General features: G+C 40.9%; 1 protein-coding gene and 1 long non-coding RNA gene across 2 annotated transcripts; both read right to left on the reverse strand.

Moving 5' to 3' along the window:
• Positions 1-1,353: 1,353 nt before the first annotated feature.
• ube2g1a (ubiquitin-conjugating enzyme E2G 1a (UBC7 homolog, yeast)) lies at positions 1,354-7,974 on the reverse strand. The gene is made up of 6 exons (XM_034606223.1): positions 7,754-7,974; positions 5,735-5,837; positions 5,523-5,620; positions 4,698-4,876; positions 3,959-4,078; positions 1,354-2,593 (listed from the first exon to the last, which is right to left on the reverse strand). The coding sequence occupies exons 1-5, from the start codon at positions 7,797-7,799 to the stop codon at positions 3,992-3,994; spliced, it is 513 nt and encodes a 170-aa protein (XP_034462114.1). The 5' UTR covers positions 7,800-7,974; the 3' UTR covers positions 1,354-2,593; positions 3,959-3,991.
• A 7,050-nt stretch (positions 7,975-15,024) lies between these two features.
• LOC117774115 lies at positions 15,025-16,566 on the reverse strand. Its single transcript, XR_004616018.1, has 3 exons — positions 16,206-16,566; positions 15,917-16,042; positions 15,025-15,595 (listed from the first exon to the last, which is right to left on the reverse strand). It is a non-coding gene; the product is annotated as an uncharacterized LOC117774115 (long non-coding RNA).
• Positions 16,567-22,608: the final 6,042 nt, after the last annotated feature.

Raw genomic sequence — 22,608 nt, forward strand, 5'->3', positions numbered from 1 at the left:
ACAAAAACAAACATCTGGTGTGACAGGTATTCAGCCTCATGTGATTTGGCTGAATGTGAGAAAGGTTTGCACTCACTGACAAAGAGTTACAATGTAATGATCCTGCTGCAGAGTTTCATTCAGGACCTTTATACAGTATAAAGTCTATGTTCAGGACAAACTGGCAAACAGGCTGGGAGACGTACACTCTCCCCCTCAAGTTAGCAACGAATATTTTTAATCTGTTTTGTCTCTTGACTCTTTTATTTGATTGAGTTGGGCAGTTTAGGATTTGTCCACATTTTAACGCAAACGAACTCCTCAGAAATATAAATGATAAATGAATCAATAAATATTGACTGATCAGACCAATGGGAAGAAAAGGATAATACGTGCTCATGCTAGGATCAATGAAGTTCTTTGCGAGCAGGCAGAACTCCGCACAACACAGGGCATAGTCATACAGCAGGAGGGGGGGTTCACTGATAGCAAAGCACATTTTGAATTCAATAATCCACAATGAAGCATTGACAAAAATATAAAAAATAAATTAAAAGAAATGACTGCAGGCACATGGCTCTTATCGGACACTCCTAATTATATCCTGAGTATGCAGGAATTCATTGTAAAATTGTGCTACAGAAATATAGTCAAGGGTATTTCTGGCATTGCCCCAACATATGCCATGAAAATAAATCAAACAGCCGGAATACTCTAAATGTATTTGGTGTCAAACAGTTGTTCATTTTGAGGATGGGGTGGAAATAATCTTATGTTTATAAAACTTTCACTTGAAAAATGAATCACTGCAGACACATTGTGTGGCAGAATTTTGGCTCCTATCTTTTGTCAGGTTCAGACCATAGACTGTATATAAAAAGGTTCAGACAGTCCTGCTTTACCTCACAAAGCTCCCTTTGCCTATAGTTTTATTTTATAGCACTAAATAAAAATCACCTGATGTTGAATAAAAAAACACAGGAAAAGCAAATGAGATTCAATAATCATTCTCCAACTTCCCTGGTTGATAGTGATGAGCTTGTTTGGGGGCCAGACTGAACAAGATGAGTATTTTAGCTGTGCGGCTCGTCATCAGTGACACTCGGGAACCCAAAGTGAAGTAAAATATGTTGGTTACCGTCAAAGTGTACAAAAGTTGAGGACAGAAAGCTACATATACTAACTTGGCACAATGACCCAGCTGAAAGAAAAATCAGACACATTTTGGGAAATGATAAACATGTGTGTGAAATGTGGTGCAGCTTATTTCAATTTAAAGGAACTGTTGGGCCTTGGGAGAGGTATGTGCTCTATTGAGTGCCATTGTGATTCATGCTATACCCAAAACACACCTGAATTAAATACGCAAGTAAATATTGAAAAAAATTCATATCTTAGAAGAACTCACTACAGGTAACAGGTTTCATAACATGAAAAATATACATCAGTATTTTGTCTTTGTACATTAGGCAAAACCAAAATCGTTCAGCGAGCAGAATAATCATGAGGATCAGGACAGAGCATGACAAAACAAAAATGGGCACACATACTATATACACAAACACTCAAACTTAATCCCATAAAAAAAGCCAGAAACAAAAACCCAAAAGTAAGATAAAGCATGCATAACAACTCCTACAAGGGACAACACAGACAAGGAAAAGAGAGGCTGTTAAAAGAATAGAATATTGGAGATGACCTCAAATTGTCTCAGGATATGAAAACATTTACATGTGTACAATTCAAACAAGGGGAATTATTGCTACACTAAATTGTTACCAAGTATTTAATCATACAGACTTCCTGTGTACTGGCAATTCATTAAATTCATACATAGGTGGTACACAAGTTCTCCATCTTTTTTCAACATTACAAACAATTTTTCAATGCAGGGTGAAGTGGCCAAGCATTTTATTTGGAGGCACTTTTGAAAAAAGATTAACAAAATTTAGCATGCACATAAAGGTATGTATGGTAAGGGTTACGTCGCCTTCCTCGAGTCAACAGAGTATGATGGTAAGACTTAGAGCAGATGAGAAGAAACTAAATCATTCAGGTACGTTGTTAAGTTCTGAGAGTGTTAAAGAACTCACGAGAACGGCTCTGTATTCTAATTCGGGAAAACCCTTCAGTCATGTCATTCATGTCTCAAGCTCTTCCTCTGTGACAGTCCTCCAACGGGATGACAATTCTCGATTTAAGACATCCTGATAAAACAATCTGAAGAGAACTAATGCATGCTGGAGTTGAGAGAAGGTGAGTGGACAAAAATAAATCTATCAGAACCAGCGCTATCCATTTGGTCTAATTGTCTTCATGGATGGAAAGGGAGCTTATATATTATCCGGTTTCGTCTGTGCTATATACATGTCTTTACAATATCTTCCTGAATGTTGGAGCAGTTCATAGACTTGAAAGTGTTTTTATCATCTTCTGGGTTTGTTTGTTTTTTGAGTTGGCACTTGCTTGGCGGTTTTCTGTCAGCCTGGGTAGTCACCTTTACGTTCTACTGTAGCCTACAGTAGCCAGTCTGTTCCTGCCAAAACAAAGGAGGACAAGCCAGGCGGGTGGAAGAGTGCAGGAAACGGTGCCATGTTGATTTTCAATTTAAGACCTGTGGGAAAACACACAGACATTAAGACCAACAACACACGTCATCATGTGTGAACCCAATAGTAACCACACCTGTCTGCCTCTTTCCAACACAGAAGCTGATAATGTAGAACTAGAATGATTGTTGTAATGTTAAGCTGCTTTCAGACATGCACTGAACTCAGGATAATCTCCTGACATTATTTGAGGGGCTGTATGTGACAACACAAATGCCCAAGTGAGAGGCTCCGGACTCTCTCTGGAGTTTCTTCTGATAAGGTACTGAGCGATAAGGTGCATGTTGAAGACGTTTCTAACACGTGATGACTGAAAACTGAAAAAACAGGAATGAAAAATGGTGCCATACACATAGAGGACACCAAGGAAAACTTCAAGAGTTTTTGGTGGTAAGGATCAACACCAGTGTTGATGTGCTCTGAACAAGAACCTGTGATTCTGCAGTAGGATTTACGTGTTACAGCTTTCCACCTGACTGCATTATGGTGCTAGAGGGGCAGAAGGAGAAGATCTGAATTTTTTGGTGAATGAGATTTTGCAGCTTTGCTGCTGCCACTCAGTTCGGCATTCTCAAAAACCACTGAGCTATTCTACAGGTGTAAGTTAAGAAAAGCACAACTTTTAGCTGTCTGGAAACTCCACTCAACCATCCAAACAAATTGAGGAAAGTTGATAATTGAAATGCATGGCCAAGTTGCTCAGACATAAATATTACTGAAATGGGAAAATAACAATGTTGATTAACCTGACAGCTGCAGATATGTCAGACAACTGTCAACAACAAAGGATGTTTAATTAATGACTCAACACAACACACCGCCAGCCCCAGAACTACATGAGGTCAAATTCTGCTCACTACTTACTGTAGTGTGATGTGTATGTGTGAACTCTTAATCTTTTCCTTATGAGATTTATAATGTTCAGTTTATGTTGAAACTATTTTACAGAGGTGTTAATTACTAAGAGAAGGGTTTTGAATGAAATGATTGGTCAAGTTTATTACAGTCCTGTGAAGGCCACAGACACTGGCTTTTATTTTTTCAGACCACTTCATTTATTGATAGCTCTCGGAATATGAAGAGGATTTCAACAAATAAGATAAGTGTTTCAGAAACAAATGAAACCAACCCTATCCTTAATGAAGGTATAGATTAACCAAAAACAGCCCGAGAACAAAGTGCAGCATCCAAAATGACCATAAACACTTTCCACAATAAAGCGAACATTAGAAACTTAATGAAGGAGGAGTCAAGTATACATTTAACTCGCATTATATTTTACCTGGTGCGAGAGGCAATCACTTCCATATAGCTGAAATTAGTTATTATTCATTCGTTAAAAGTTTCCTAAAAAGAATGAGAATACTTGCCCTGAAAACTTGAAGCTAGATCCTCACGAAATATCACTCGAACGCAGTCTCTTGGCTTTTTCGTACACAACGGGCAACTTTCCTTTTAAATGCGCCGTGTCTGTCCTCCCTCCACTCTTTCTGCAGAGAAGAAAAAAGATAAAAGACCATTCAAAGCTGTTATGTTTAGAACACATTGTATGTATCCCTGTATTGTATGAATATTGACACATTGCTTTATTTATACTTAATTCTTATATAATTGTAATATAGTAATTCATTCATATATGTACTTTTAAGATGCATGACATCAAAAACATAAAACAGTTAATTCTTACAGGATTAAATTCTTTTACAGAAATCTGTTACTTTGCCAAAATATTTGGGTGTGTGATGACCAGCACTAGGGCTGTGAAGGTATCCACATTACCACGGCCATGTGATGCCTACCGCGGGATTGGGCTCATTGCGGTCATCACCATACGTGTCTTTTGCAGTTAAAAGTTACAGGAGTGCATTTGCAAGGTTTTTTTCTGGTAGAAAATTTGCTTACAGTGTGCATTTAGAGGTCTTTCTATACATGTTTGAACGGTAATAAAGATGTTTTTTTACAGTTTTTATGGGCTCTGTCAGTAATTTACTGCTCCTCTCTGTGTGACAGACAGAGAGACAGAGACAGAGACATAGAATGCTGCTTTATCTACACAGTGACAAAAAAATCCATACCATTACCATTTCTAATCAACACAAGTAAACTTACTGCAGCATCCACATTTGCTGGTGAGTCACCATTTGGGTCTGCCAGCATAGAGATAACACTAATCATGATGGTTTCCACTGTGTGGATAGGCAGCCAGCGCTCCTCTGGTTTCTCATAGCCGTACTTGTCCTCCCCGGGTTCGTGCAAAATAGAAATACATACATCTCCATTTTTGTCAACTGGGGGGAAAAAACATGTAGAATACAATTTATGAAGCAGAAAATGTAAATTGCATTTCCAGTGGTAAAATGTGTGCTAATTCTCATTTACATATGATATTTAACCAATCAGCTACCAAACTCATTATTGATATTGTTTACAGGAAGTTCTTATGGAAAGTACCTGCTTCCCCTGAGTAAATATTTTAAAAGGAGGGAACTTTGATTACACCCTTAAACCTACAGGATGTGGGCCGGTCTGTACCAGCTTTGTAAATCCAGATAGTTCAATACATCCTGTTTCTTCCTTGCAAAGCTATTAAAGTTCTATTAAATAGTATGACAACTATTTCGAAGGCCTACCATAAACAGTGAACTGTATTCATGTGGATTTTGACTCGGCCACTCCAGTACATTAACATTTTGTTTGTTTTCAACCCATACCTACATAACATCATTTGAATTTCATTAAATAAATAATACTAAAAACACAAAAGAATTCAAAATTCGAAATCCTAATCTGATGCTAATCTACTCTATTATAACTGAGGGAGACTCTTGTGAAATCTTTCTGAATCTACAGTGGTAAACATCTAAAATCCTCTCTGATGGAACCTACAACTACTAAACAAAGGGAACTATTACTGTGTGGTAATCATGAACCTACCATTAGGGTGCCAAATATCTGTGATAAATTTCATTTTAGGTGGCCTGAGGGGGTAATCTTTGGGAAATGTCAGGTGAGCTTTAAACACACCACCTTCACTGTGAAGAGAAAAGACCAGAGATAAAAATCAATTTCAAGACATCCATAGCAACAAATATAATAAAAGGAAATAACAAACATAAGGACAGATCTTTCCGTCATGACAGACTTACTACAGTGTATCTGGAGGACCAATGATAAGGACTTCCCATCTGTAGAGATCACTATCCTCAATCAGGCCTGCTGAGAATCCCTCCACTGGGTTTTTGTTCAGCTCTAGATCCAAAAACAAATGGCAAATAAAATCTTACTGTCAATTGTTCATAAGAGGTCCTGGAGACTGCTGAGAAGACAACCTAAGACTTGTCTTAGGAGACCCCTGCTTGTCGGTTTAGTGAGAAGCAGCATATTGCTGAAACCACACACACCACTTTAATACTCCATTATAGGATGATCACATACTCAAATACCTTACTAACTATATCAGGGGTGTTAGTATACTGATCCAAGGGAGCAGTTTGCCATCCTTTTCTGCAAAATACAGAGGGTGAAAGTTTTTCACCACACCTCTCATAAATTCCATCTTACCTAATTCATCTATTTACTTCATCCAATGTTCATTCAGTTTTGCATGCAACATATCTGGATGACCCCCAAGTTAATCATATTGTGATATTCCCTTCAATTTGGCTGAAGTATATTTAACACCTGGCTAATTTGCCCTGAGATATCATAATTCTGTAATTAGGTGTGAATAACAAATATATCTACCCCTAACTATCTTGAAAAACTATGGAGGCAATTCCCCAAAGGTTAGCACATTCAGCAACAATTACTGATTCATATTGAAATTTCACAGAGTAAATAATTAAATAATTAACTGCATTTGAGAACTCTTCCAAAAATCTGTTTGCATGTATTTTGATGCAGATCTATCTCTCCTAAAGATTATTATGAACTATACATATTTCCCATTACACATGTATTGGTCACCCTTGGAAGAGATGCATCATGGGTGTTCAATATATGAATTATTTTTCAGTTAGTTGAGCATCCTGCCTTTTTTCTGCTCATTCATTTACAGCCATCTTCCAAACTAACTGCCACTGACTTCCAGGTGAAGGCTTTTAGTGGGTTGCAGGGCAGCTAATCTTACACTTTAGGGTTAGGGTTATAAAATGTATGTGTACAACAAAGGACACACAACTGTTTAAATACATTTTTTTTAAATGAAAAGCTGGAATAAGAAGTTAATGGAATACTAATCATAATCTACCATTCCTGCCATTTTGTTTGCTGAATCATAACGTAAAAATATTCCAATAAATCCAAGAGAATGACCCATCATAATGTGGGCGATAACATGAACACTACAAAGGAACACACGGTGTTTCTGACAGTTTGCACATCGAGTTTACAATTAGCACAAACCTGGATTGTAACATTAGTGCTACAAACCCAAAACCTTACGCGATGCCTGTTCGACTCGGCTGCTTTTAGAAAGTAGGCAATAATAGAGCAGCTAAATGTAATTAGCAGCTGACTCTGCCCAAATAGAGAGCAGAGGTAATAGGAGATTAACACTAGCTTGTTAATTTGGCGTGCCGAAGCTAACAACAGTGACAGCAGCTAACGCTAGCCTACAGCTCGAGTTGGCTACATATGTCAACAATTCAGCCGTTACTTAGCAAAGATAATTTTGTCAACTAGTGAAACGCTGAATACACGTATGTATAAAATGACACGTACACCCTTGCTGTTGACATTTCAGTAAACACAGTTTGTAAAATAAATCCAAAGACGCCTGTTACGTCCGTTAAACGGTACGTAAACACATCGAGCCAGTCGAGGTAGCTAGAGGCTAACGCTAGGCTAACTGCTTTAGGCTAGCACGAAGCAGAGAGTCATTGGGACTTCTGACAGCGCTTTCAACTGAGATCAGTGGTGCGAAGTCGAAACACAAATCTGTGCGACAGTCCTGACAGTGTGTGTCTTTGTCAGGAGAGGGAAGCGTCTGGCGACATCCACCGCGACCCTCCTCACGACGTGCACTTGTCATGGGACCCGAACGTTAGTGTGGAAGGTTCAAGAAAACACTTTGCGCCAGCACCATCGTTTGAATAACGGCTAACGGTGGGGGTTCATCGTTAGCTCGGCAGCTAGCATCAGCTAACACCCAAGGTTTCAATTACCTGCAAGCTGTCTCCTGAGTAACAGCACTGACTGGGGCTCAGTCATAGTTTGGCCAATGCGACGCAGCTGTGTTAAATGGCAATGCTTCGAGGTAAAAGCGTTAGTTTCACGTTCTCTGAACTGTTCTCCGTCCCCTCTATTTTCCGTTTAACATTCTCGTCATTCTTCTTCTCTGTCGCCTTTTCCTGCCACTGCTGCTGTTTCTTCTTCGTTCAACTTTTACAGCGGCAGGCATCCGTATAGAGGCGTTACTGCCACCTCCTGGCTACACCTCCGACTGCACTATTCATTGCAAGAGTCATGTCGATCTAATTTAATAATATATACTGTATATATATAATAATTAATTTAATGTATTTGTTTAGACTGGGAAATATAGACTGGTAATGATTAATGTATATGTATTCATGTAAAAAATTATATATATATATAATTAGTTTATACACAGTTTAAGACCCGACACTCACCTGCACTGTCTCAGACCGATCCTCCCTCTGTCGCATGTGTGGCCAAAGCAGTTTTTTACAACTTATGGATGAATCCGACCTATAGCATATAAAAATGTGTAATCATTTAACTTCAGCATCCCCCCCCCCCCCCTGCTTATTAATAAAAAGAGGTAAATCCTGAACTTTTTAAACCCACAGTGGGTTGGTCCCTTTACATACATGACATATTTGTACAAACATACTGTGAACCATAGCACACACATAATTAACGGAGAGAACAATCATTAACAGGTAAGGGCATTTAAAAAAATCTAATTTTCAATTTATGGTTTTAGTAGCTGAAGGAATATACCTGTTTTATATCGATATATCAATAATTGTATCAGGGTCATTGTGTGTGTGTGTACTATGTGTACTTGCACTATGTTGTTTTGAGAAAAGATTTTATGCTCAGTAGTCTCATTATTGCGATATTATTGAAATCATTTATGTTATGTTATTTTATATAAGGACAATGTCGCATCCTGTATGCACAAATGCAAAACAGCACAGTTGCAATATTCTACTAAAAATGCTTTTATTTACATTATTTATTCTGTTTAAAAAAAACGTTTTCATGGTGATGTACAAATTTTGAAATACCTGAAAAATGTTAGTTGTTTCACAGCTGTTTATTTATGTCAATTTTTACAAACAACATTAACTGGTATCCACCAAACAAGAGTGGAGCACAGAACTTAAGTTGATAAGTGGGTTAGAGCCAGTTACAGACAAGCAAAATTTGCTTTATTTTGAATTTTACACACACACACACACACATTTATATATATATGTACACACACACACAACTATCAGATACCTTCTCTCCAGTCTCCTCAGTATCCCCCCACTTGGCCACTCCAAGAGTGCAAAAACACTCATGCACTTGCCCACACTTTTAACCAATGGTATATAACACATATGTGAACATAGCTTTGCATATGTTCGAACCAGCACCTGCCAGAAGACAACATAATCATCATTTAAAATGTATAATTTTCCTTCAGGATCTGGGTGTCTCAGGCTCTGCTCTCTCCCTTTTCTCATCCTACCTCAACGACTGCACTTACCAGGTAACTTGGAGAGGATCTATGTCTGAACCTTGTCCTCTCACTACTGGGGTCCCTCAAGGTTCCGTCCTGGGTCCCCTCCTCTTCTCTCTGTACCCAACTCTCTCGGCTCTGTCATTCACTCACATAGCTTTTCCTACCACAGCTATGCTGATGACACCCAACTAATCTTCTCTTTTCCCCAATCTGAAACACAGGTAGCAGCACGACTCTCTGTCTGTCTGACTGAAATCTCTCAGTGGATGTCCACACACCACCTGAAAATCAACCTTGACAAGACTGAACTACTTCCCCTTCCAGGGAAAGGCTTTCCCACCCATGACCTGACTATTACCTTTGACAACTCTGTGTTAGCCCCCACCCTGACTGCTAGGAACCTGGATGTGACACTCGACAGTCAACTCTCCCTTACTGCCAACATTACTGCAACAACCCGTTCCTGTAGATACATGCTGCACAACATCAGGAGAATACGTCCCCTTCTCACTCAGAAGGCGGTGCAGGTTCTGGTCCAGGCTCTGGTCATCTCACACCTAGACTATTGTAACTCCCTCCTGGCAGGTCTACCTGCTAGTGCCATCCCACCTCTGCAGCTCATCCAGAATGCAGCAGCTTGACTGGTCTTTAACCTACCTAAATTCACTCACACTACTCCGCTCCTCCGCTCCCTTCACTGGTTATCCGAACATTTTTCTGTGTCAGATCCCTCCGACTTTGAGTGCCGTGGCAATTATATTGGTGGGTTTCTTAGTCCCTAACCAAGCCAGAGGTGCATTGGATACCAATGGAAAGGGAGTAACACAGAAGAGCACTTACAGTACCTGGAGGACATCAAGTATCTTCTGAAAAAGTAGGCCATTGAAATGAATACTGTATAAATGCTTTTTCCTGGTGAAGGATTTTATGGTCAACACATGTATTGTTTGCAAATGTTGAAAATAATTTAGATGTTATGATCTGGAGCAGGAATTGGACCCAAATGCAAAACTCAGGCAACAGCTCAACATTGAGAGTTGCAGAAAATCACAGAGAAGGTCTTAGAATGTCTCTTAAGTAGTTTTGGTAGTAGCGTGGTAGGACATGATGCCGTTGAGGCCGGTTACTGATGGAGTACATGAAGCCGGTCTTGGAATAGCGAGAGTTACTGAACCGACAGGCAGGAGAAAAGGCAGGGCGGACATGCTGGTCAAAAGCTGGAGCAGCCAGAGACACAAAGAATCAGCCGACTGGAAGCACTGAGCCAATACAGAGGCTACTACCACATAGTCTAACTGTATAATGTGGCAATGACCTGAGTGAAGACCAGGGTTCTAATATTGCAGGAGATGACTGCTGAAGATGAGCTGCAGTCAGGTGATTCAGGGACCTGCAGGGAGAAACCTGCCCAAACCTGCCACACCTATAAAAACAAACACATATTCATCCCAGGCATGCCACACCAATCAGGATTCATCTAAACACACACACACTCACACACACACACACACACAGAGGAGGGAGGAGGCGCCACAGTGCAGACCATCAGGGCAATTCATAATCTTTTTTTTTTTTACACAAAAACAAAAAAAGAGAATTGTATGCTCTCTAGTGGACATACAAGGTAATGGCTCCACATTTTCTACACTATGTTTTTGTGAACTAAATGCTATAAGCTCATATCAGTCAATGAACTAATCAGGCAGTTGTATCAGTCTTGCTCTTGTTAATGCTGCAGTACTTTGCTAAAAGTTGAGCAAAGTTTATCAAGATATAATCTTTGATTAACATTTGCCAATCTTGTTTTGTTACTCGGATCCTAGTAAAAGTTATTTGTTGTTAACACTCGCCATCATGACTGAAGCCTTTGCCAACACAGCCCAGGGTCTCTGGATGCCAACTTTTCTGTACAGAGCTCGAGTCGCTCAGGGAATCCAGCCACCGTGTGACAAAGAGCCCTGTGACTCAACAGACAGGTGCAGCATGACCTTTGAACTGTATCGCCCTTCATTTGCATAATTTCCTTCAGAATCACAACAGAGTTTTAACAGTGCTTGTCTGCCTCTGCTCCCTCTGCAGTTATATATTTGGTGCTGTGACAATTGTGACAGCTATTCTGGGCGGGGGTCTTGGCGATGTTCCTTTATCTTCATATTTACGGGATCAGAAAGCACTCTGGTCACTTATGTAAGTGATAAACTTATTTTTTGGTGTCCTCCAGTTAAATTACTGTTTTAATATGAATTTGCATCAACACTGCACTAGAATCTAAAGATTGATGTTTTCTTAAAAAAAATTCAGATAATTTTTTTTTTTCAATTTACTGAACTTGATCTTTATTTCTTTGACCCACCTAATATGTCCAGTTAAGCTCAAGGTATGGTAGATAACATATGCATGTGAATTCTGAGGCACTTTAAACAGGCACAGCATCTGGTCTGGCTATTTCACACAGTTCAGGATCCAACATTGGCAAAAAAAAAATAATTATGGTAAAAAGTGGTGAAAAATCTTTTCAAAGATAAATAATAATCAAATAGAAATTGCAATCATTTTGCTGGAACAATAAACTAAAATAGATTGCTCCATCAGACAGTGCTTTTTCAAGAATAAGATAAAATGTAACACATGTAGTTTGGCTTTTTGGAAGACTAATTGTACTTACATGATTTTTGCTGTTCCCAGAACTCATGGTTAAATGCACTGATAGTAAGTTGCTTGGGATAAAAGTATCAGCTAAATTATATGTAATGTAATGTAAAAATGTCCAATTACCCTTTTAGAACGATAACAACAAAGTGCAACCTGTGCAAAAGAACAAAAGCAGGTATTTGGTAAGAAATATGAAGTCTCTTCATTTGTGAGGGCTCAAGTCACTGAATCACAGTATTCGTGGCTGCAATGAGCCAAATTTCCACTGCACATCTTTTCAAAACAATAACAAATCAAGTTAACTTTGTTCTAAAAAAATATACAAAAACAAAGTTGTGAGGGCTTAGGTCACTGTATCACTCGAAACAATAACAACTAAAGTTCAATCTGTGCAACAAAACATTGCAGGTATTTGGCAAGAAACATGAAGTCCATTTTTGAGTCTGTCGTCACTATTAGTGAGTAATGAGCCTGTTTTCCCCCTGCACATCTTTTCAAAACGGGCTGCTGCAGGCTTGTTACTGCCACTATGTTCATGTTCAATGTTCAGCTTAGATCTGGATTTGTTTTCAGACACGCAACAGCAGAAAAGCCAATCTCACAGAGGTAGGAAGTGGCGAAAGAAAAAAACCTAAACACGAGCTGCGCGCCTCACAGTTTGAGAATCATTGCTCTAGTCTAGACCCTCAATTTGGATTAAAAATGCATTTGGAACATAATCTTTACAGTAATGTCACAACTGGTTTTCCTCTTTGCCACACCTCTGTGTAATTTCATAGTGGAAGCAGGCTACCACTTACCCTCTTACTGTATTAAAATACTACCTCCCATTGAGGGCCACTGTGAAGTATAGTTCAAAGTTAAATGCTTATGTTTTAATATATCGGTTTAGTCCCAGTCAACAACAGAATTTCTGAAAGAAGTTTCTCTTTTAGGTGACTCATCAAAAAGATAATGGGTTTACATATTCTCCTGAACTTTGCTGACACCTTTCAATGCTCATGTGGCCACAGTTCTCTTACTCAGTCTAATTCCTAAACCCTGGGCAGAATATGCTGAATTTGCCCAAGGATGCACATTAGGGCTCATCAGGTGAACCTCTTCATCTATGACTGTCTCAGCCAGCGTGCAGCTGCTGCCTCCTAATGACAACCTGAGGGACCCCAGGCTGGAGCTGAAGATGCAGGAGTTTTCATTCTCTACTCTCTGTATTTACTACAACAGCAGCTGGACATCCATCTCATAATTCTGAGTTCATTTTCCATTTCAGTGGTGCTACCCTGCGTTAAAAATCTGATCATATGCTGTCCTCAGGAGGATTTTTTTGTTTTGTTTTCCCATTTAACGAAAAGAATCAAACTCTGTAGAGCGGAGAAAAGACCATGTGGTGATCCGATCCAGAAGCAAAGCTCCAGAGGAATAGGAAGGCTCTTCCACGACAATGAAAGTCCTCATGAGATGCCCTCTAAGAGGATGAGGAGTGATGAATACATGAAAAACACTGAGACTCATTGCACCTCTGCAGAGGATATTGCACCTGTGGTCAAAGTCAAGAAAAGGAAATGGAACGTCCCCTATTTAAAGATAACTCTTTTCACTTCTTAAGTTAAAAAAGTTTAACTTTCTAGAATTTACTGCAGAGTTTACAGTCAACACCAAACAAAAAACGTACTTATATTGTAATAATTAAACAACATTTTCGATTGAAATCACTGACGATACCTGTCTTTGAAGAGGAGGCAGCAGAAATAGAAAAGGTCACATCTGTATTATCGAATCCAGCTACATCCATAGTGGGGTGAAAGTCACCCAAGGGTGTTTCGCTGAGAATTTTCAATGCCGACATGGAAAGGTTTGGCAAAGGAGGCATGCAGTGGAGTGGTGTCTCGCTTTTTACAGCGAGCTGTCCATGCAGAGTCCCCCAGACATTTTGGTTGCAATGACGAGGGGCTTGATGCAGCAACGCAAAGAGTTTCTCTCAATGACAATCACATATTTCTGCATTAATGAGCGGCATGCGTGGCGCTACGGTGAACCAAAGATCATCAACAATGACAGGAAGACTGTCAACGAGCTGATGACCAAGGCTGCTCACCAGTTTGAAGGTGAAGTTGTACAACATGCTGTGGTCTTTTCACAAAACGCTATATTTACCTGATGGAGTGCCATTCACCCAGGAAGGAAACCGAATCTATCATCAATCCATGGATTCCTGAAGAATATGCTACTCTAAAAGACGTCACCCTGTGAGAGAGATCTTGGATGTATATACATAAAATAGAAAAACACTTCCTGATCATTCAGGGTTTGCAAAAAATTACATACACAAAAATGTTTCACACAATGTTACCTTCAGACACAACCTAATCAGATTGGCCATGAGTTATATTGTACAGTTATACCTCTCTACTGAGGCTGCCATGTTTTTTACAGTCTTCCAAATTGGACAAACACCTTTTGAGTTTTGATGACAACTGAAGGCTACCCCAGGTTCTCTTTCATGTTTGGAAGAGGAGGGTGAGGTGAGGGGTATTTAGCTGAAACATGCAAATTCACCACTAGATGTCACTAAATTCCACACACTGAACCTTAAATCAGAGGTCTTCAACAGGGGGTCCTGTAAGTACTTTAACGAAAATAATCAAGTGTTCAGTTAGCTCATTAGCTACAAGTGTGCAAGCAGACTAACTCAGAGAGCTAATATTGGCTGATGATGTCTAATGAACTTGCAGTCTTTGACTCACCATGGAGCTGTAATGAAACACTTCTCACTGCTCCTCAAACAACCCTTTGAATTTGTGAGGACCAGCCAAAATGTCCTCACAATGATGGTGTTTACTCAAAATTGGCCCCTAGAAAGACAAGCACACACGTACACAAGCAGAGTCTCTGGTTGAATACGTCTTACTGAAGGTTTCCTCTGCTGATCTTGACATCGACACTTTTTCTGTTGGGGTTGTTGTTAGTTTGGGCCTGCTATCAAGTTTGCTGGGATTTGGAAGATCCACTGCATGTGTGTGTGTGTGTGTGTGTGTGTGTGTGTGTGTGTGTGTGTGTGTGTGTGTGTGTGTGTGTGTGTGTGTGTGTGTGTGTGTGTGTGTGCGCGTGCGTGTGTAGGTGTAGGACCACAAGATGGCGATGCTGTATCAGTGTGAGAAATGCTACAATGAGGCTCCAGTAACAGGGATGTATCTCGAGCAGACTGAAATCCAGCAGTTTTGGATGTTTGCACCCGCTCTACTCATACATAACTCATTAACCGCTTCTCTCAGCCGTTAGAGGATCACGTCATGAAACTGACATGGATGCCTCTTGCAGTCGTCGCTGTGATGCGTTGTTATGTTAAACACCCATATGAGTTTCTACCTTTGACACCTGTGCTGTGTCACAAAGCCCTAAACTCCGTGTGTGACACTGCGACCCCTCTGCTGAGTTCAGGGAACTTGATGGGTGGAATCACTCATCATCTTGAACTTGGCTGCTCTTTTCAGACGCTAGACGTTCACAGAGCAGACAAACAGGACATATTTACATACCCAAAATGACAGACGCTTGTCATCTGTAAACTCTTCAGACAGCTGCAGCAGAAACGTCTCGACGTCTCCTGGTAAATCCTAAACAGCTGCATGTCATTGCATGTCCCCATTGTTTGGTGCTGGAGTAAACCAAGCAGGGAGGTCAAAGGTCATTGCCCTTGTAACGTTAAGGTAAAAGGTCAATGGATAATTGGGCTGTGTTGTCATCATATTATTGCTTATCTTGATAATTGTGACTGAGAAGGACAGCTTTTTTTTAAGAGGGTTTGGCATGCAGCAAAAGGCCCAGGCTGGTTTTCACCCAAGGCTCCAGCGGTAAGGACTGTACCTGAGTGAACCTGAGTGGAGCCACGTCTTTATCAGTATGCTGAGTTGTGACATTTCTGACCAAATATTTTCCATCAAAGAGCTGAAACTGTTGAACTGAACTGGACACTTACAGAAAGATGAATGCTGCCCTTCAAGGACATCAAGTCATTGTCATTTGTGTCGGAGTTTCCTGGTATTTCCTTTTGTTTTATTTGTTCAGCCTCAAGTTGTCATTTTCCAGAAGTTATGCGATTACTCTGTATGCCCAGGGAATATGTTGGACAGCAGGACATGTAACAAACAAGCACACACGCACACTAAAAGGTATGTGGAAAACATTCTAGAGGCAACGGTTCAACCTGCAATTAAAAAACACAATGGTTATTGTGCACCATGTTTCGGCGCACTTTATCTGCATACCTCTCCGTTTCCCCTGCCGACCCTGGCTGCACAGGAAACTGTCACAATGGCTAATAAATTGTCCAGGCCGATCAATGACGGAGCCAGGAGCCAGGGGGAGAGCGGATACAGTCAGTGTTTACTCAGGGATGGGGAGCATTTCAGCCCTGAAAACAGCCGTACTTTGGACATGGCTGAACAACATGCTGCTGCACACAACATGGGAGCGGTTGACAATCAGAACGGCGTAATAACTAGGAAATGGCTGGTGCGCATCATATGTACTTACTGTAAGAGGAGACACAAGCTTATCTACTCCGCGTTTGCGCTATTTTCACTCTTCCACAGAAAATTGATAAGAGGCATGAGACCACATTTGTGGATGTGAAGTCGCACACTCTCCTTATCGCCGGCAAACTGCTGCAGTGACATGACATCATATGGAGGAAGAACCCTCTCAACCTTCTGCACTGCCCCTTATTTGGAAAATTACATCATACAGGCCATCCTGTCTGTGCATCTCAGCTGATGAGGACAAATCTATGTTCTCTGTTGAACTGTGAAGAGTCAGGGCAAAAACAGGAGAAGTGGAGAATTTGACCTAGGAATTCAAAGTTTTATTATTTATATGCTGCAATGGGGTGTTCATGTTTTTTCAATAAAACGCACAGCTCGGAGCATATGAGGGGTGATACAAGCTCAAATGAAATGTGTTGATTGGATTGTTGGGGGTGATAATTCACACGGACCCAAACACACATGCAAGATTTTACAGTTGTTGGCTTTAATTAACTCAGTCGTTTGGTGATTGGAAATGCAAATAAGGCAGATGCAGCAAAATGACGATTACTGGAAGAAACACAACACAATAGAAAAATGTCCTGGTATAAAATATGTGAATGATATTACATCAATATATTTATTATGAAGATTTTTGATAAAAGGCTGTTGAGCGCACCAATCAAGCTTTTTCCCACTGTTAAGTAAATAACTTTTGTTTGGAGCACGAAGTACAAATGTGGACGGCAAAGGAAATGCAGCCAAATCTGAGGTTTGCCCTATAATGGCATATGCACATTCTGGTCCTATGTATTTAGCATTCCTGTCCCAGAGGCTTGCTGCGGCCTCTGGGCTGCAGAGAGCTGATTCAAAGACACAGCCATGGCAATGGGGTAATTACAAAGACCCAAGCAGCCTATAAATATGAGCAACAGAACCAGATCTGCAAATCAGTCGCAGCCACACGGTAGCTCAAATTTCTCCAGTTAGGCAGAGCTTGACGTGAGTTTTTCAGTGGCGTGAAGAATGCAGTCGGAGGAAAAGGATTCAAACACAAAGAGAGCCGAGTGATGCTATCGAGGCAGACAGTAGAGTGGTTTTACCTCCCAGACAGATCAACAGACAGACTGATGACCCAGGACCGAGGAGTCCAGCTTGGATGGAGCAGTCGAACAAATAATTAAATGAGAAGATAAAAGATGCTGTCTCTGCCCCTGAACGCTATATTAAGTTGATGCTCTCTCTCTCTCTCTCTCTCTCCTCTCTCTCTCTCTCTTTCTCTCTCTCCTCTCTCTCTCTCTCTCTCTCTCTCCTCTCTCTCTCTCTCTTTCTCTCTCTCCTCTCTCTCTCTATCTCTCTCTCTCTCTCACTCTCTCTCTCTCTCTCTCTCTCTCTCTCTCTCTCTCTCTCTCTCTCTCTCTCTCTCTGCTGCCTATAGTCACAGCATAACCCCCCAGATCAGACTTCTCTGAAGTGGAGACATCAGGCCAGATCTATTCAAATCCTCAGCTGCTCTGCCACCAGACATTCTGTTGTTTGAGTTCTGTGGGGGGGGGGGGGATCTTACCAGCAGGCTACTGTCAGGCACAGTCAGTCTAGAGGTCAGGAGGTCACAGCAGATGAGCGAAGGTCAGGATGGCAGAGCCCACACCTTGAGATCGACCGAAGCCTAGACGGCTCCGGCTCAAAAAACAAATGCATGTGGAGAGAGCCGTACTGGGGTGGTCCGGTGTGCCATCAGTGAAGCCATTGTGTCGAAACATTTAAACTTGCTGATGGGAACATCATCAGTATCAGTCCATTGAAGGGGAGCTATTACAACCAGTATGAATTCCTATGAATGAACGGAGTCTCCTCTACTGACTGACCTATGTGAAATGAGTCTAGTTAGATGCTTCATTGACTGAGCACTGAGTCGACCATTTCTGCCGGTGCTACGAGCTGATGACAGGGGTCAAACAGAAATGAACTAGAACATTTCTTATGCAAGAATACAATTGAACTAAATTGGTTGAACTGCAATAGAGGCCAGAGAACTGAATACACAGTATGACATAGCAACTACGAGTTACTCCATTGGGATTATGAATGTGATTGTTGTCCTTTTTTGGTCAGAGGCAGGACACTGTGAAAACCACATGACAAGACATTTAATGGTGGATTTGCTCTTCCGACTCATTTAGTCCAGTTCCTGTCTTTGCCTCGTCAACTAAAATTGGGTCTAGGGCTCCACCACAGCTTAAATGCAAAGGGTGGTGTCAGAGGTGTTAGAATATACTCCATGCTGAGTGATAGCTGGACTAATACTAACGTACAACTGGTGTTTTTTTCTTTACTCTTTCCCAAACATGGGGAAGTGGGCCGTTCACTTGCTCCTCCAGGATCTTTAACGTATTGTACATATTGTACTCAGAGAAACTGGGACACTTGGTCCCCAGTGCAGGAAAAGGAAATGTGTCTATTTAAGTGGATGTAAGCTTGGCTGATTGAAGAAACAATGGGGGAATCACAAGCTGATGTTTGATGAGAGAAAAAAAGTCCTTGATTGCTTTAATTGTTTGGAGCTTTGTTGATTTGTTTCAATGTAGATTCTCTTTATCTCTACGGTTGAAAATACAAAAAGATAGGGGATAAAATAGATCATTACATACATTGTAAACGACAACAATCAGATGAAAACATCATCATTATCAACAGGTGAAGACCAGAGGAGCAGGAATAATAACCAAATCATCTGAGTTCAGAAAATAATGAAACCAAACTAAACCAATGACTGAGATTTTATTTCACCATGTTTAACTCAATTACTGACCTGAAAAAAAAAACTTGGATAAGTTTGCTCTAATCTGCTCGATTATAAATTGCAGCGAAAACATGAAGAAGATAATACAAAAACACTGTGGGTTCTTCAAGAGCGAGAAGAGGTGGAGACGTGTGCACCATCACCCTGATAGACACACGCGTCAGAGGGACATTTAAACTTTATTGGCAGACCCAAGTTAGAACAGCATTATCATCATGAAGAGGACTGGGCCCGGCGATTAGCGGGTTATCTCCTATCCTGCACTGGAGGCTTGGCCCTGAGCTGAGACAGGAAGGAAGGCTGGGGCTGTGACTCAGTGGCTCCAGGCCACTATAGTAGAATAATGCGAGAGATAGGTCCAGGTCCACCAGGCTACTCTGCAAGAAAAAAAACACCCAGGATCCCACCGACATGAGCAGCATATCAAGCACATCCAAGAGAAAGGGGAGGCTAGGCGGGGGCTCCAGAGAGGGAGACAGGAACAACTGTTTACTGGGGCTCCCTCCTAAGCCCTCCACATGAGACCACTGGCCTGTTTGGCCGTCTTCTCTTTTCCTGCATCCTGGATGACAGTCTGCAACATTACAAAAGCAGTTTGGCTGCTCCATGCATCATACTTTCCAGATTCAAACACAGCAGATTTTCAGACATCAAAGTTATTGGGGAGTAAGTGCGTAATTGCTTTGAATGTAGCGTTACAAAACAAATGCCTTGAAGGCTTTTGTGAGCTGTGGAACTTTTTCATTTCAATCTAAATGAAACAATACAGGTCAACTAAGTGCAGACCTCGGATCTGATAGCCTTGCAATGCCAAACGCCTGCACGGCCGAGCCAACCAGGCGGCCAGCCTTCTCCCTAATTGATTCCAGGATTCAGCCTCCATCTTCTTCTGCATATATCTTCCTTCTCCCAGACGTTGTTTATGTTTTTCAATGGTTTGAATAAAGACAAAAAGATTGATTTCATTTCACTTTAGGAATATTAGCATATGGATTCATGCTGTTGTTTCATTGAGGAATAAGACTTCACCAGGATGTAATTAGGAGACTACACAAGAGCCTATTGGCCAGCGTCCCCTCTGGTTTTCAGCCAAATCAAACTAATCTTGTCGGTAAAGCCTCCTCCGCACGCCCACCTCTCACACATACACTGAACTCTGTACTCACAACATCTCCGCTTGTCTTGCTCTGCCTCTTCTGATTGAATTCTATCCTTGGTTCTGAATGATAAAAATCCCCTTTACTTTCCTCCTGTGACACACAGTTGATCATATACTGTACACAGCACAGTAATCTGACAATTAGCCAGAGATATTTCTACTCCTGACAGAACACAGGTGGCTCAGAAGCGTCCATCTGCATGCAGGACTGGAGCTTTCCCAGTCGTTCACAAACAGGTAATTTCCCTCCGTCATCTCACAACTCTGGTGCCAGCAAAGAACAAAGTCCCTGAAGTCATTGGAGGCTTTTCCATGTCTTCCTGCCATGGAGTGCAATGAAGCCAGGGACAGTGGCTGCTGCTGAAACTACCATTGTATTCATCTTTTCTTAACCAAACCAGATGATTGTTTCCTGGGCTTATTCTGTAACCACTGGGAATGCCACAGACTGCTGTGACCCCGAACTCCTTGTTGTGATGAAGATGTTTTGTAGGAGATGGTTTACAAGTAAGTTTTCCAGCCAAGTGAAATTTCTTTCAGGCTAAGAAATCAAGGGTCTAATAGGTCTTTTATAGTGGTGAGATTAACCTATTTAGGGCTGTTATCTTTGGTGTAAACATATCGTAAATGGGTGCAGTGCAGGAAACCCAGCAGACTTAAATGAACAAAAACCTAGAGTTAAGACAAGTAGTAGGCATTTACCCTGAGACATGTTATAGGCAGAATAATGCAAAGTCAATCTTTGCAGAAGACTTATAGTCATGGTTGCGATTCTCCAGCAACTACTGTCTTATTTTGTCTATTTTAACTTTATCCATGGAAGCTGCAAACCACAGAAATTTGGGGACCACACCTCTGGGCTGTTGTGCTCTTGAACCACTCAAATGTGGGAATTTGCTTATTTTGCACCACACCATGGAATGTAGACAAAATGATACTTAGTAAAAAGTCAAATTTGTACATCAAGAATATTGATTTTATATTAACATAAACTACAGGTCTACCTTACAAACACACAGACACACACAGAAATATCAAATATCAACTGGCTGTTGTGCAGCATGCAATGGTATTACTGTATCTAACTGTGAACAGATACATGTAAAAGGTTTTTGCATTGTTGTCTAATATATGGCTTCCTCTCTTCTGTCACAGTAAAGTGATATCTGTCACATTATTATGTCATGTAACCTGCACGTTTGGTTGTTATTGCAGGGTTTGATCTTTCAGAATGATTCTCCTCTGGTCGGGAGCTGTTAGGCCTGATGTTTGGTTGAAACGTGGAGGGAAATAACGCAACAAATTCTCATTTCCATGTACAAGGTGTAAAGCTGTGATTATCTCTTTTGTCTAAAAGAGGATGTTGTAGTTGTTCCTGTTGTTGTTATTGTACATTCAATGGCTCACTGCATTGATATGTCACAGTCACTGCTGAATGTCAAAATGTGGGCTTTTTTAAAATGACACTTTATTTTATAAGTAATCACCACACATGACGTTACCGACCACGCGCCTGACCGAAACTCTACAGCGAGTTCCTGAATGCATCTCTGCTCACACACATATTTGACTTTTTATTTTAATGCTGCTTTCACATGAGCTTCTGTTTGTCATGATGCAATAGATTGTAAGTTACACTCAACTTGCAAATAGGCTGTCTTTAATCAGAAACTGTCAGTATGACGAGGTGCAGGGATAAATCAAGAAGAATAACATTTCAGATTTACGGAGGGAGAAATAACATCATCCACAGATGTAGACGATTTGGGACCCTCTGCTAAAAATACATATAGAGCACATCATCATGGGGTTTTAGCTTCATCTGATCTCTAAATGTGTCTGTGCACACACTTTAGTGACCTACATTCACTATAGTAATGACATTTTCTGCAGTCAGCAGCAGTCATTTGCTCCCTCATAAATATGATGGATGGCGGATAGATAAATAAATAAATTAAAGTCACACCCACCCACCCATTTCTCCACCAGTGTCAGGCTCCTTAGAAATAACAGAGAGGTTTTTCCACAGTATCAGGTGCGGCTCCATCATTCGCTGCGGGCTCGTTGAGGGGAGGGGTTTTTACAACCAGGTCACGCCCCCCCCCGCACTGGAGCACTTGGAGAGAGAGAGAGAGAGAGAGAGAGAGAGAGATAGCGAGGAGAGAGAGAGAGAGAGATAGAGA

Source organism: Hippoglossus hippoglossus, chromosome 14, assembly GCF_009819705.1.
Source record: "Hippoglossus hippoglossus isolate fHipHip1 chromosome 14, fHipHip1.pri, whole genome shotgun sequence".
NCBI lineage: Eukaryota > Metazoa > Chordata > Actinopteri > Pleuronectiformes > Pleuronectidae > Hippoglossus > Hippoglossus hippoglossus.